This window comes from Chrysemys picta, chromosome 8 (genome assembly GCF_011386835.1).
Source record: "Chrysemys picta bellii isolate R12L10 chromosome 8, ASM1138683v2, whole genome shotgun sequence".
Lineage (NCBI taxonomy): Eukaryota > Metazoa > Chordata > Testudines > Emydidae > Chrysemys > Chrysemys picta.
Window position 1 is genome coordinate 64,795,237 of NC_088798.1, and position 16,254 is coordinate 64,811,490.

General features: G+C 49.5%; 1 protein-coding gene across 3 annotated transcripts in view; it reads left to right on the plus strand.

The window, feature by feature from the left end:
- FASLG (Fas ligand) overlaps positions 1-6,134 on the plus strand; it is a 32,900-nt gene extending 26,766 nt beyond the window's left edge. For all 3 annotated transcript variants that reach the window (XM_005304323.4, XM_065554711.1, XM_065554712.1), the window contains 3 exons: positions 97-142; positions 1,505-1,561; positions 2,010-6,134. In XM_005304323.4, coding sequence (XP_005304380.1) covers positions 97-142; positions 1,505-1,561; positions 2,010-2,404 — 498 coding nt within the window. In that variant the 3' untranslated portion in view covers positions 2,405-6,134. The remainder of the gene's footprint in view (positions 1-96; positions 143-1,504; positions 1,562-2,009) is intronic.
- The last annotated feature ends 10,120 nt before the right edge of the window (positions 6,135-16,254 follow it).

The window sequence follows — 16,254 nt, forward strand, 5'->3', positions numbered from 1 at the left end:
TTGCCCCAGCTGAGGATCTGTCCCTATTACTGATGGTTATTTTACATGCCGTGGTCACTTACTAGGTGTGAACTTGTCTCTCTCCTGTTTTGACAGTTAACCAGCACTGGACATGTTCCTTCGTCTATGGAGAAGCGCATAGGTGAGCCATCCTTACCCAGCGAGTCAGTGTGTGTGGGAGAACCCGGGTCAGGAATTCTGTGAATGGCAGCATCTCTGCACTTTCCCCTTTCCTGTCCCCCACCGTGCCTTCAATTTGGGTGGCAGATGGCGGAGTTACATCAGTGAGGCTCTGATGCTTTTTAGATGACATGTTCACTCCTTTGGCTGTGGCAGTAACTGTGCATGTCATGGGCTTGGGGGGGCCAGTAGGGGTCTCCCTTCTGCTTGAGGGCTCGAAGAAAGCTGCCCTAATGCAGGCAGCCTGTGGGGAACATTGATTAGAGATGGACCCAGCCCTAGATCTGAACACACACAAACATTTTGAAAATTCAGATTCCCTTGGATTCCAACTCTGCAGCCAGGGTCCCTCCTTCTCCTTTCTTGGATGATGCATGTGATAGCCTGAGCTTCACTGTAAAGGTGGGATTCTGGTTTTCTTGCCATGCTGTGAGAAACAGATATAGGGAGAGAGGAGGAGAAAGGAAAATGGTAGCAGATGGGTTTCCAACATTACTATATTATTATTTCCTCTTGATTACCTTGACTTTTTGCCTCTTTTAAAGTGCAACTTGATTTTTTTGAGTATCTAGTGTACAAGCTGTATTGTTGTAACTAAAACTGGCTGAGCATTCTCTGACCAAATGTTTTCCATCTGGAAAATGTTACCTCAAAATCGCAACTTTCTGGATGAATGTGTCAATTTCAATGCAGTTTTGTTTAGAAAACAGTTTGAAAGGAAGTATCTTGAGAAATCATTCTGCCTCTGTCTTAAAATTGTAACTGAGTTAAAACGGATGCATTTTACTTCCATTTGTCCAAAGATTTGATTAAGTTCAACAGAATCACTCTGTGAGTCTTCAGTGGCCTTCTACATTTAGATGTTGCAAGGCTCCTACTCTCTAGGGACATGGAAATAGTCTTATCAGAAAAGACCAATGATCTGCAGCTGATTGTGCAAAGCTGGATTATACCATATGGAGGGAGAAAGAAATTTCTACTTGAGCCCATCTGGGAATCAGTTTGGAATCTTAAAGTGATCTGATAGCCCTTGTATTTTTTCCTAGCTATTCTAGGTACAGATGTTGCTCTGAGTCTTATACATTAACTACCCAATCCTCTTTTTTTAACAAATTTACCAAGCTATGGTGTATACCTGAATGCTGTCCTGCAGCAGGTAGTGTCACAGGTTAATTATGCCTGCCTGATGAAGTATATCCCCTGATCATTGTAACTGTGTGTCTCTCTGTAATTCCCCAGAGGGGACCCCCTTCCTAGTCTTAATTTCCTCACTGCGTTTTCTCCACAAAGCCTGAAGCTGTCTCCTTTCTCCATTTTAACACAGGACTTCCGAATGTAACAGCAGAGAAGAAGGTGATCAGGAAGGCAGCACATTTAACAGGTATGTGACACAGTGTAAAGAGTCAGCATGCCGGGGAAAGAAATGGCCACAAGAAGTCGGATGTGGATGGGGAAAGTGGTAGCTGGGTTACTTCCTAGCTAGTCATCTGGCTATCGAGCAGCAGAGTTCCCTTTGCATCATTCGCCTTCCAGGTTTGACATGTGAGACTCAAGGGTTCTGATTTACTCCCACTTCTTTCCCCATTCATTTCATCTGGTACTTTTACCTTTATATGGGTTTTTTACTTCACTTTTGGGCTGAGTAACCATGTGGCCTGGAGACTGTAGAGCATTTGACATACATGAATGAACAGTCCCCTGGCTCTGAGTTTGGCAGGCATCATGCCTGCTTTACAGGAAGAAGTTGAGGTTAAGTGACTTGCCTATGACTGGTGTGACTTGAAAACTGTGCCTCTGTCTAAATGCTTCTTGTTAATCTTTATTACTAGGCAAAGCTGATCAGAAAACCCTTCCTCTGGAATGGGTGGCCACCCTCGGGCATGCCTTCACCTCCAATATTCAATACAGACACCGCAGCCTGGTGATCAATGAAACAGGCCTATACTTTGTGTACTCCAAGGTGTTCTTCCGAGGCAAGATCTGCAACAACCTGCCCTTAGACCACATGGTTTTCAAACAAAATCCAGCCTACCCAGCTAGCCAGGTGCTGATGGAGGACAGAAAGATGAACTACTGTGCGGCTGGAAAGATGTGGGCCAGGGGCAGCTACCTGGGGGCATTGTTCAACCTCACCAAATCAGACAGCTTGTATGTCAACGTCTCCGAAACGGCTCTGGTTAATTTTGAGGAATCCAAGACATTTTTTGGTTTATATAAACTTTAGAGCTGGCCACCAAAGCATTGCTTTCAGCAAATATGCACTAGGACTGATATTAACAGGAGTTGGGTACTGTACGGTATAAGAAATATTCTGTCCATAGGACTAGTCTAATACTGTGCTGGGCTAGCAAGGATCTAGCTGGAAGAAACTCACCAAGCATCCCTTGTTTGGCCTTTGACATGTGACAGCCAAACTGACTTGGAAACGGATCTCCAAGGATTAAAACTTTCACCTTGTGAACTACTTGGATCACCCTAGGAGAACCTTAAGTGTAGCTGAAAAAATCTAGCATGCCAAAGGCCTCCTTTAAACTCACTACTCACTCAAGGAGAGTGTTTACTACCTGAGAAGAAGCTGATGCATTGGGCTCAGTTCTGCTCTGTTACATCTATGAAAATCCCGTTTGCCCTACTAAGGACAGCATTTGGGCCCCTGCAGAGATAGTGTTTGGGTGGATCTCCACAGGACTGGGGAGTTCACTGCCTGGCGCTGGATGCGATCATTGCTGGGGTGGGGAGAGATTTATATTATGTATGGCCATTTAGCACCTTAACTCTTTGCTTTTGCAGGTGCTCCAAGTGTCTGCAGGGTATGTCAGAGTAGTAGGGTTTTTTAAGTTATTTGCCATTTTTATCCTCAAATGTATCCCCCTCCCCTCCTCACATTTGACTTAGAAATTGGCGTAATTCCCAGGACCAGATTTTATTCCCAGGGCTCATCTGGGCCGTGTTCTATAGAGGATAACAAGCAATAATTACATGGATAATTTGGTATACAGAAGTGTGGAGGGAGGGAAGACCCTGTCTTTAACAGCTTCTCTGCCAAACAGCACGTGGTGGGTATCCGGCATCCCAGCACAGCTGACTCAGGCAAGGTTCAGCAGCAAGGAAGAGTGCTGGAGAGAATTTAGAGCACAGCATGGTGGGATTACACCCAGAACTCCCACGTAATCCCGGGTGGGGATCCATTGAGGTCTGTAGTTTAGGAACCAGGAATGAATGTGTCTGAAAAAATCCAGAATTGTTCCTGGGGGTTGTGAAAGTCCCTGTATCCCTTTCTCCCAGCAGCTGGGACGGGAGGTGCTCTGAGCACAGCCCTTGTCCTGTTCTGCATTCAGGAACTTTGAGGTGACCATCCAGAGATGGGTTTGGATTTGAGCTCTCCCTGCCTCCCCCCAGGTGGGTGATGTTTGCAGCTGGGGAGCTGGTTTAGGCCCATCTCTAAAATAGCCCAGGACACCCCTCACTGCAGAGTCCCTGGAGATCCTGGGTGATGGAGGGGAATTCCAGCAACCCCTGAGTGATGGGGCAGGTTGCAAGGGCCATGCATCCATCTGGGTGACCTCATAAGGCTCCTCCTGGGCCCTGGGGTTGCTGTGGTGCATGCTGGGCAGCCTCTGCCTCCCCTGGGGGGTTCTGCTTGCAGGCTTCGCTCCTTGGGACCAGGCAACAGCTGTCAGGGAACGAGGCAAGGATGGGAGCTTCCAGAGAAAGGTGAGGAGAGAGCAGTCCCATCCCCAAACCCAGCCCTCCTGGCTCCCCTGCCCATCCCCCTGGCTCCAGGCCACCCCAAACCCAGCCCTTCCTCCACTAGCCCCTGGTACTCGCAATAGATCTCAGCACCTTCCCCTGAGCTCCCCAGCCTCCCCAAACCACCTCAACACATCCCTCACCCACAACATGGCTCCCTTACCCCCTCCTCACACATCCCCAACTCACCCCAGCAGCCCCTCAGCCTTCCACGGCTCAACCAGCTGCCACATAACCCCCCAGACCTTCTCCCACCATGGCTCCCCAGCCCACCACAACCCGCCCCTGGCTCCCCAGCCCACCACAACCCGCCCCCGGCTCCTCAGCTCACCTTCCTCCGGCTTCCCAATCTCCCCCAGCCCACCCCAGCACCTCCTACAGCCTCCCACGGCTCCTCAACATACGTAGCCCATCCTAGCACCTCTGCTGGCTTCCCACCACAGCCCATCCCCCACATAATGCTCCAGAACTTCCCCCACCTCCACAGCCCACCCAGACCCTGTCCCCAGCCTCCCATGGCTCCCAAACCTACCTTAGCACCTCCCCTGGCTTCCCAGCACAACCCAGCTCTCACATAACCCCCCCCAGAACTTCCCCCACCTCCACAGTTCCTCAGCCCACCCTAGCTCTGCCCCCAGCCTTCCTAATCCACCCTAGCACCTCCCCTGGCTTCCAGCACCCCCCATAGCCTCCCAGCCTCTGCACCTCCCCAGTCTCCCCAATCTACCCTGCACTTACCCCCCCCTACAGCACCTCCCCCAGGCTTCACCTCCGCAGCTCCCTAGCACTCCAACCCATCCCAGCACCTCTCCTTGGCCTCCTCTCACTCCCCAATGCAACTCAGCTCCCACATGACCCCCCCCAGATCCTCTCCTAGCCTTCCACAGCTCCCCAAAACATCCCACTGCCTTCCCTAGTCTCACCAACTTCTCCCAGCCTCCCATGGCTCCCCAAATGCATCTCCAGCCCCCCCCCCCAAAAACTCAATCTAGCCTCTCCACTGTTACCACCACTCTCTGTTACCTTCCAGCATCCACCAGCTCCCCGGGACCCATCTTCCAGGTCCCCAAGCCTCCCAACTCTCCTTGACGCCCCAGGTCCCCCTCAGCCCTCCATGGCCCTTCATCCCTCTTTATGTATCCCCTCACCCCTTTGGTCCTTCACAAGGACCAGGTGTCCCCTGCACTCTCTGGGGAGGGTAGGTTGCCAGGCTGCCTCTACCCCGTACTGACTCACTGTCAGGTGAGACCAGCTAGTCGTGGGGGAGGAAGGGGACAGGGTGGGACCACACTTGGGGAGCGGGGTATTGCGTGGAGGAGGAGAGAACTGAAAACAGTATAGTGGGGGAAGGAAACAAAATCACTATTTCCTCTCTGGGGGTCTTCCCGATCTGGGTCTCCTAACAAACCCACTCCTGCCACAAATGTCCCTGGGAGAACACCTCCAAAACCTGGCAGTTGTGTGAAGGTTGGTCCCCATCCAGGGAGCCCTAGTATTCAGCAAACCAGCTGAGTGCTCACCCCTGCTTTCTCTAACCCCAGGGGCGTGCTGGAGGAGCCATTGCATTGACATAGGATGGCTGTTGTGAGTACGAGGGAGGGCCCAGAGTTTGCAGGATATGTCCAATTAGTGCTTAGTCTGGGAACGGGTGCAATATTAGTATACCCAGGAGAAGCAGAGTGCAGAGCTGCTCAGAAGCTGTGATCAGAGTCAACGTACAGCAGTGGGTACAGACCAGACTGCACCTGAAATCAAAATGGGCAAAGCCAACCATTCTTCGCCTGACTAACCTCCACTGACCATACCTGAGATAAAAGCTCGGCTTGTATTTATGCCCCAAGTACTATGTCTCAAATGCCCTTCCCGGAATGAGAATATAGTCTCAGTTAGTTTTCATTGGTTGACTCCATGTTCCATCACTTGGCTGTACTGGTTTTTACTGGCACCTCCACAAAGGACGGGACATGTTGGCGAGCACTATGTGTTCACTACCAGAAGTACTATTTTTGGGCTAGGTAGTAACTGAAAACCAGGACTTGAAGCTTGCTGAACAGGTTGCAGCATAATCCCAGACTGTGAGTAATTAATGTGACACAAAGCAATGTAGCAGTCAAGCAGGCAATCTGTTTAAACTATTGATGTATTATTCCCTATAATATATATCTATATGTACAGTATAAATAATGTTATTTTTATAAGTGTGATTGGCTTCATCTCATTCATGTGACTAGGAATGTGGATTTCATGAGAGCTAAGCACTAAACCTTCTCTCCTCAACAGTCTTCATTATACATAGGGCAGAGAGGCGTTCTTCCAAATGCCAGGATGTTCAGATCCAGATTTTTTTTTTTTTATGGGTTATTAGAAAGATTGGATCCAGCCATGGAATCCAGATCTCAGTTCAAATTCCAGTCCCCCTCCAATCCTGCCAAACACACCCCATTGGGTGTTCTAGTGTGGTCTGGCTCATGGCAGAAGTATGGGGCAGGTGTGAAATTGGGAATTGAGCCTCTCATAGGCTGAGTGAGTTCCAAGCTTGGGATTTATTTCAATCTTTGCCAGCTGTAAGTGTTTAGGTGGGTGGAGGATGGGCGCATGATTTTAATTGTTGGAAGAAGCCACATGGCATCAAGGTGTGAATTGGGCATATCGGCTATCAGGTGGCTGTGCACCACTCCTCAGGGCAGCGTGACTACGGAGGCTCATCTCCTGGTGATTGTTTGAGCGGGGGAAGGAGAACGAAAGTGGGTAAAACAATAAGGAAGAGATGAGCCCAAGCCACAAAATATGGCTCCAGATTTAGTTTTTGAACACCGTGCCGTTTGGGAGAGGAGTGGAGATAGGGTTTGCTCTGGGGACCTTGGGGGAAGCAGTGGGGTCTAGTTAGTTAAGACACTGGGAAGGGTGGCGGGGGGAGGCTCAGGTAGACCTAGATTCTAGTCCTAGCTCTGCTATTGACCCGCTTTGTGATCTGGGGCAAGTTGTCTTTCCTCCCTGTCCTCTCCCCTTTCATCTCTTTTGAGTATAAACTCTTTGGGGGGCAAGGACTATCTCCTACAGCACTTAGCATAGTGGAGTCTTGATCTCATGTGATGCTATAATACAAATAATAATAACTGGGCTCCAGGGACCCATGCAGATTTCCTCTGACTCTGGTCCTTTTAATGCCCTAGTCTGCAAACAGCTGAACAGCCCTTTAATTTCCTGAAGTCACCACATCATTGGCAGCGTCTGTACTGGGGGCCTGCTGATTTCTCACTCTCCCCACCCGGGCGAGGCCGAGAGCAGCAGTTCCCGCACCAGCGGCTGTCGGTGGCGGGTGGTCCATGGAACACTTGCTGGTGGTCAGTAGTGAGCTGGGTGGTGATGTGGTCCTGGTTCCTTCTCTTTGCACCACATTCAGAGACAGCTAGAATTACACCAAGGGCTGGATTCACAAGGGAGACTTAGGCACTAAGGCCAACGGTCAGGTGTCGCTGGCAATCACAAAGCTATCGCTCAGCAGCCATTTAAACCCAAGTGCCTGAATTTCTGCCCAGGGACATGGGCACAGCTACTGAAGTCCTGACAGCGCTGAGCTGCTTGGCACCTAATTCACTCCTAAGCCCTGGTAGGATCCATCAGCTAGACGGTCCCCTGCCTAGCTCCCCAGTGGGGCCTGATGTAGGAGGTGTTCTAAGAGCACATCTGAAAGCAGGCCTACAGGATCAGGCCCTATACAAAGCACAGCTAAGGAGGGGATGGGGATGGTGTTCCCTCCCCCCATCCTCAGTTCAAACATTCACCTGGGATGTAGGAGAACCAGGTTCAAATCCCCCCTCTGCCTGATTAGGAGCAGAGGCATGAAGGTGGGTCTCCCGCATTGCAGGTGAGTGTAATAACTGCTGGGCTGGAGGGTAGTGAGATGGGGTACTGCTCCTTTCTCTGCTAGCAACTGTTCCACTTTGTATAAACAATTCAATAGTCATTGAGCCAGTGAGAAGGAGAAACTGCAGCCGACCAGTCAGGGCAGTGAGATGGGAGATCTGCTCTGAAGTTGGCAGAGGCGGGATTTGAACCCTCACATCTCAGGTGTGTCCTGTAACCAGTACTCTATGAGGGTTCATGGGAAAGGGCTGCCTTAGACACCTAATTCCAGGAGGGGGGTCAGAGACGTGACTGCTGAGCAGTGACAGGTGCCTAATTGCTTTTAAATGGTAGGGCCTAGGCTAAGAACATAAGAGTGGCCATACCAGGTCAGACCAAAGGTCCATCTAGCCCAGTGTCCTGTCTTCCAACAGTGGCCAGTGCCAGGTGCTCCAGAGGGAATGGACAGAACAGGCAATCATTGAGTGATCCATCCCCTGTCGCCCATTCCCAGCTTCTGGCGAACAGAGGGTAGGGACACCATCCCTTTCCTTCCTGGCTAATAGCCATTGTTGGACCTATCCTCTATGAATGTATCTAGTTCTTTTTTGAACCCTGTTATAGTCTTGCCCTTCGCACATTCTTGTAACAGCATATTTCCTGTGACTTGCTATCCCCCTTTCCTCTGCCTTTCCAACAAGACAGATTAGGCATGTCCTTGCTCAACAGCAGGCTGGCTTTGGGGAATCCCTTCTGTCAGCACCTCTCTCCCCGTGTGCTGTCTGGGGAGCTGGGGTGCCTCACTCAGGGTTGTGAATTCCACTAGGCGGCAGAGCCCCTAAATGTTGAGTGTTGCAGCACCAAAGTCTCCCTGGTCACTCTAGCCCTAACTAGCTTCCCAATATCACTGGTTGGGGTGGGGAATTATTCAAGAGGCCACAGGGAACACGTGTGTGGAATACTACATTAAGATATGGCCTACTCTTTGAAAAAGTTTGTGATTGCCCAGGTTAGTCAGGTCCTTCCCTCCCCCTCCCCCTTCCCCTCCCCCCCATGAGCAAAACTCAAGTTCAGCTCAGTGACATGTGAAGGGTGGTTTCCTTTTGCTTGATTCTGGGAAGTGCACTTCTGTGAAAGTGGACTGGCTAGTAAAGTGCAGTGGCTGCACTGTGGCCAGAGCTGATTGGGCCGGCCCTGCTTTAGCAGCTGAGACTGTGAAATAGAGAGTTCCACTTTTTTTTTCTCATAACAGAATTGACCACCACAGTGTGGGAAATCACGTGTCCTATCTATGCCCTACCATCTCCCCTTATGTTATGCTATAGAGCAGGGGTAGGCAACCCATGGCACAGGTGCCAAAGGCGGCACGCAAAGTGATTTTCAGTGGCATTCACACTGCCCGGTTCCCGGCAACTGGTTCGGGGGGCTCTGCATTTTAATTTAATTTTAAATGAAGCTTCTTAAACATTTAAAAAACCTTGTTTACATACCCCAATAGTTTAGTTATATATTATAGACTTATAGAAAGAGACCTTCTGAAAACATTAAAATGTATTACTGGCACATGAAACCTTAAATTAGCGTGAATAAATGAAGACTCGGCACATCACTTCTGAAAGGTTGCTGACCCCTGGTCTAGAGGAATCAGAGAGCTCAGGGCATGACATGATGTTTATCACTTGTAGATGGAGCAAGTGGCTGCTTTGAATCCAGCCTTGGCTAGTAGGGAGTAATCATTGTTACCAGCTGCTGAGTGATCTGCTGGAGTTGGTGGCCTCAACTATGTTCCCAGTGGACAAGTATCCAAATGAAAAAAATCCCCCAAATTGTAAGAAGGGCCAGCTCCAGGGTTTTTGCAGCCCCAAGTAGAAAGGGGAAAAAAAAAAAAAAAAAGCCGCAAGCGTGATCTGCTCTACCACTGCTGCTTCAGTTTTCGGGGGCAATTTGGCAGCTGGTCCTTCGCTCCGAGAGGGACTGAGGGATCCGCCGTGGAATTGCTGCCGAAGAGCCGGACGTGCCGCCCCTCTCCGTTGGCCGCCCCAAGCACCTGCTTGCTGGGCTGCTGCCTGGAGCTGGCCCTGTGCCTGGAGCCGGCCCTGATTGTAAGTTTAGGCATTTCTGCAGAGAATGCAAGGGTTGAATGGCCCATGCAGAGCAAACCCTTTCCCCATCTCTAGAGGTGGTCTCTCTAGGACAGGACTGAATCATGTTGCTGAGATATAGGTTATGAGGTGCAAATTTACAATGTTATATGGCTTACTTACCTCTTCTGTGGATTTAATCCTCCAGCTTGTATCAGCACCCTATTCATACACATGTGTAACAAAAATCTTATTGCACTTTTCATCTGGAAGGCTCCCAAAGGTTTTTGACAAAATGCCACACATTCATGGACCAGTTCACCCAAACCTGTCATGCAGCCACCTCTAGTGCAGAATGTTCCAGCTGCTATTACAACATACAACAACAGTGTGAGAGAAGAAGTGATGAAAGATAAAGCTAGTTTCCAGCTGAAATTGCTAGGGGAATGTAGACAGGGAGATTCTAATTAGGATGGGTCACTGGGTCTAACAGGCCTATATTTGCAGAAAATACTATGAGATCTTCAATTGCCGTGAAGGGCAGGACTTAGTGTTTCCAACTGATCCAAAGGCTCCCTCCCCAGTAGCGTATTCCAATTAACGCTATGCTGAGTACTGGATTAAAGGGAAGAATGTCACCTGTTGTATCACAAGCATCACTTCTTACAGCTGCCTGGGATCACTAGCACAGCCATGGTCAGACAGAGCCCAAACCCTCACTTAGCTGATGAGATCTGATTAAAGTGTCAGTGTTATTTCCTTAGGTGATCAGCCCTCTTTCCAATCAAGCAGTGTTTGTTTCCTGGGTAGCGGGACCCATAATGGTTTTGAAAAGAAGTAGAGCAGAATTACCCCTTGAAGAGCTCTGTGCTGGAATATGGCTCTTAGAAACCAAGGGAGATCTCTAGATGGGTGAGAAATCCCAATTCCCTGGGTGTTCAGATGGGCTGTGGGCCCAGGCAGATTACCATATGGGCCCATGAGCCCCAGCCAATTTGGGGCCCCTAGAAAAATCTCCCCCGGCCGTGGCCCTGGGGCTGGAGGAGCTCTCGCTCCCTGCCATGTGGCTCAGGCTGCAGCAGGGGCACAGAGCTTCTCAGTCTCAGGGCCACAGCGGTGTGTGTGTGTGGGGGGGGAACTGAGCAGGGCTGTGGGTAGAATGGGGATGGTGCTGCAGGTGAAGAGGTGGGGCAGGGCCATGGCCCCCCACTTGTTCCAGCCCAAGGCCCAAAGAGACCTTAATCCACCTTTGGCTATGGGCATGGATGCTCCTCCCCCACCAGATGGAAGCCTGGTAGTGGATTACAGGAACCCTGCCAAACTCAAGCCTGCCCTATAACGGACTGACTGCTCTGCTCCTCACTGGGGCTGTGGGAACACTGCCTTGACTGTGGAAGAAATTAGCTTCCACGAGGAGCCTTAGCTCAAATTTTTGGGAGGAAGTGCTTAAAGTTAGTGGAGTAATTTTCAGAAGTACAGAGCTCCCATAACTCCTGCCTCTGAAAATCAGGCCATTGAGGGAGCTAAATACAGCTTTAGGTGCCCAGGTTTAACCTCCCACTTTTCCAAACGTTGGCTCTTGCTGTTTGTTGCAAAGCCGAGCTAAGGTTTATGCACCAGCAATAAAGATGAAATGTGGGAGGAGGAAACTGGGAATGGTGCATCCAGTCTTAGAGGCTGGGGGATCTGCCCTTATGTTCCTGTCTCACATTGCGGGGACATAGAGCAGGCTAAGGGTCACCAAGTGCCATTTCCCCAAGGGCCTCTGCTATGTTAATGTGTTAGACAATAACTCTGACTGCTCGTGAGATCAAGCACGAGTAGAGGGATTGTGCCAGGTGCAAACTCACACTTGTAGTGATGACAAAACCCAGTGTGGTCACTTGCCCAGCAGAGAAGATGGATCTTGAGTAATGATAAAAGAACCTCAGAAATGTCTGAGGCTTGATTCAGATATTGGCCCAAACCTGAACTGGACTACCAAATCTCTAGGGGCCCTATGCCACCGCCTCATCCCTTAAAACCACTGCCACAGAACCTCTTGTCTTTCGCCTTTCACCATGGCAGGAGCCATCCTGTCTTTCCCATGTGAGCCAGCCTGGGGGCCTCTGTTGTCCTCTACCTTTGAAGAAGTGCTGCAGTGTCATGATGGGTATCTGCTGAATCTTGGTGCCTCAGGGTTGAATTCTGGGATTTTGTGGCTCGTGGTGCATTGTGGGACATATCCAATGCACACCAGACTTGAAAGGGTGGGAGGACAGGCCCAAGAGCGAGCCAGCCTGGCCCCACAACAAATCTTGGTGGTTGAAAAGGAAGGCAGGGGTCCAAGAACAGGGTACAAGAAACTCGGAGCAGAGAGATGGAGCTAGAAGGGTGGGTTTCTCCTTAGCTGTGCTGATCCCAAAGTATTAAAAGTAGGGTTGGAGAAAGGATGGAGTTCGGTTAGTTTTTAATCTGACAAGGGTCAGTTGTCCACCATTAATTGAGGCACAAGTGGCAGATTGGGGGTGGGGGCAGGACTACCCAAACAGCTCACGTGCATTGGGGTAGCTTGTACCAATCTTGCATGCTGTCTGCACACTGCCTGTGGGTGCAATCAGTTACCTCTTCCCAAGGGCATCAGGTTTGCACTCCCACTGATTAAAATAAAAACCAAGTGACTGGTTGGCCCAGGGTTAAACAGACTTTTCGGCCCCAGCGAGACTCTCTGAAAGCAGCTCCTGCCAGCAAAGGCTTGTCTGAGCCGTGCAGCAGCCCATCACTGTGAGGCTAAACCTGACTCAGAAAAGGTGCTACATAGTGAAGGCTGTAGTGCGTAATGTCACCGAGGTCTGAGCCCTTTTGTGGTTGATTTGTATCAAGTCTCTGCCCTAGCAGAGAAAGAGGGGACGGGGGAGGGGTGGGGCACCTGCGGAGTTCTTAGAAGCACTGGACACGTAACGCTGCAGTGGGCCTGTTTCCTGGCAGTGAGGGGCCAGGAGGGAGCACTGTGTCAAACGGGCGATGGAGAGGTTTTTTCCATCATGACAAGAAACCTTTGTGCATCATGGGGTTTGAAGAAGATGTTGAGTGTAGAGTAAGGTGTAGTTCTAGAGGAAGGAGATGCACAGCCCTAGAGGCTAGATAGGCCCACTACAATGGGCATCATTACATAACCCCCTCTAACTGAAGGCAGTATAGCATAGAGGATAGGGCACTGGACTGGGACTTAGGAGACCTGCATTCAATTCGTGGGTCTGCTGCTAGCCTGCTGTGTGACTTTGGGCAAATCACCTTCACTTTTTTTGTGCCTCTAGTTTCCCGATCTGTAAAATGGGGATGATGACACTGACCTGTGTAAAGTGCTTTGAGGTCTAAGAGCTGGGTATTAAAGATTGCTTCCAATATTATCCCACAAAGCACTGGACTCCTTTCAGACTCAGTGGGAGGGTGCTGGAGGGAGCTGATTGCGGCTTCTTGGTCTAGTGCTTTCTGGAGCCAGGGGAAGCTAGAGCTGGCTGCTAGCCGCTCTAACCTACGTCAGTGGTGCATAGGTGTAGTGAAGCTCTGCTTTGCCATGCCTCCTTCCCAGCCCCTCTCCTGGGGACGTGGGGCCTGGCTGTGTGCTGTCTACATCAGCCATACACCAGTGGACAGTTCCCCTGCACAAGCTGCAGCGGGAACCCATCCACTTTGCACTGCCTGAGGAGTGTAAAGTGGGCAGAGCCAATGGGAGAATCTGGCCTATTCCACTGAATTCTGCCCTGCCGTAGGTGGAGGTCAAACAAGTGGAGAACCTTAATGTTGGCCATGAACGCTGTTAAACCAGGGGAAATTTTCATGCTTCTGGATGTCGTCTCAAAGCCGAAACTCAAGCCAGGTTCTCCAGCGAGCCTGAGGTGAGCTCACCTGGGCTGATGGACATATAGAGGTGGGAACAGTGCCAAACTCCTGAGAGTGATGGAAGCTGAAATGAAAGGCCAGTGTGCTGGCTGATTGTCACGAAGCACAATGATTCCTGTGCTATGAACCTCCACAGAGCAAAAGAAGAGGAAGAAAAGGCTCCGCCCGTTCTCCAGCCCAGAATGCACTGTGGGGCCAAATGGCTGGAGATGTGAACGCTCTGAGCTGCCACTTTGTAGCCAGCAGCTCAGGTGTACCTCTGTGACCCAGCCCACCCGCAGTTTCACACTGCTTGGCTAACACTGTTAGCCTTAACGAACCATAGATGAAATGTGTTATGCAAGGGACTGTTTCTGCAGCCCTGACAGAGAGACAATGGAACAAAACCGAAACTTTAATGTTTCTAAAGCAGCTGCAGGTACCATCTTGGGTTCAGAGGGTTCCTCCTCATAGTTGCTACTTTGATTATCTGCTCAGACAGGCTATCTGAAGCTAAAACAACACTTTTTAAGAGTCTACAGTGACATCCTGAACTTCCCTTGTCACTATGGGGCTGTGAAGAGGGCATGTGTCTGTGAGCCAGACTCTTAACTGATGAGCAAGGAGTATTGCCTAATGGCTAGAGCAGGGGACTCATTATTATTAATGCTGTTCTTTTTATAGCACTCAAAATTGTGGGGGGTGTTTTACAGAATGGATGGGCCCTGCCACAAAGAACTTAGGCCTAAATCCTCAAAGGTATTTGGTCTGTTAATGCCCATTAATTCCATACCTTTAGGTGCCGACATACCTTTGAGGATCTGGGAGTTAGGTGCTGACATACCTTTGAGGATCTGGGCTTTAGAATCTACTTTTACATATGACTCTCTGAATGAGGTTAAACAATAGGGAGGGGGAATGTGGTGAGGAAGGACAACTGGTTTGGTTGCAAGTTCTTGCAGATGCTCAGCTTAGGTATGTGAGTAACTTGATGATTCAGGTAACCTCTACCCAAAAGAAAGCCAGCAACCTGTTGCTGAGTGATTTCTTGTAGGTGTCATGGAAGTAATGAACCAGGACTCAACTTTCTATTCCTGGCATTGCCACTGACTTGCTGAGTGACCTCAGGCAAACCACTTCACCTCTGTCTGCACCTTGCTTTTTCTCTATCTGCAAAAGGGGTTAATAATGCTGCCTGACAGTGCAGGGGGCTGACGTTTAATTTAATTGATTGCACTGCATGTACTTTCCTTACCCCACAGTTAAACATCAAGGAGTATGTTTTAAGCAAATGTATGTTAAACAGCTTCCAGCCCATGGTTCAATTAAAAACTCAGTTAGTTTTTCTCCAGGCCTCCCATTTCAAGTCTTGCCCACTAAAGACTGTTGGCAGTTTCCTTTGTTAATGCCTGAGTAGTCATTTGATTTAACCTACACCATCACCACTGTTCAGTCTCCTTTTACACGTTCTTGTAACAGCTTATTTCCTGTGACTCACTATCATGGGAAGCTTTGAAAGCCTTGACCATAGGGGATTAATATAGGTCACCTGTTGGCTACAGGGTCTTGAGAGCTGAATGCTGAGATCGCTTTCCAAAGACCCACTGAAGACTGGTCAGATGCTGAGGAATCCACTCCTTTAGATACCTGGACCTCTGGCCTTTTCGGCAGGTCTCCTTCCACAGAAGCAGTGGGGTTGCTGAGCTAATGTTCCTGAAAGATTGCATCCCAACCTTCCTTCTGAGGCTCTGCAAGGTGCTCTCCTCTGGTAATTGTATTCAGAGCCACTCCCCTCTGGTTGCTAATGTGAATCCAATTTGGAAGTTGAAGGTGGGAGAGGCCTTACATTCTGGTAAGGGTTCTGTGGGAAATGAATTTCACTCTAAGTTGTTTTTAGTGCTCAGAATGTCACATCACAAACATCCACCACTAGAATCAGCACTAATAAACCCCCTTATTGGACAGCCAGAGCAAGGGGAGTGGGGACTGAAAGAGCCATGGAAACTCAGCTCTTCTCGCTAGCAGGGAGGAGTTTCCTATCATGGCTGCAGCAACTGACTCTATACAGCTGTTACCAATGGTGTACAGAGCACTGGCATTTTCACCACTGTATCAATTAACATCAAACATCTCCTCTAGCCCCTCAGCTGCCATGTTGCCTATAAGAAATCCACCAGTGGATAGTGGCTTGAGGGGCAGACACTCTAATCTATTCCATTTTTTTAAAATCGCAAGTGTCTGTGTCTAGATAAAAAGTGTATCTATTTAATTGTATCCCTTCTCCCTGCTCTGAGTGTGGCACTTGTCGTCTTAGACCATAGGCTTTTCTGGACAGGGACCACTTGTTTGCATAGCGCCTAACACACTGGGGCAGGGCCCCAGTCACAACTAGTTCTTCTGGATGCCACCGTGATATCAGTTTGGCATAGAAATGTGAAGTAACATCTAGCCAGACAGCTCCTTGCTCCATAATGCTGAAAAATAGCATAGCCACTTGAGGGAAGGGGCGGGTTAGAATAACCCTTGTCAGGTTTAT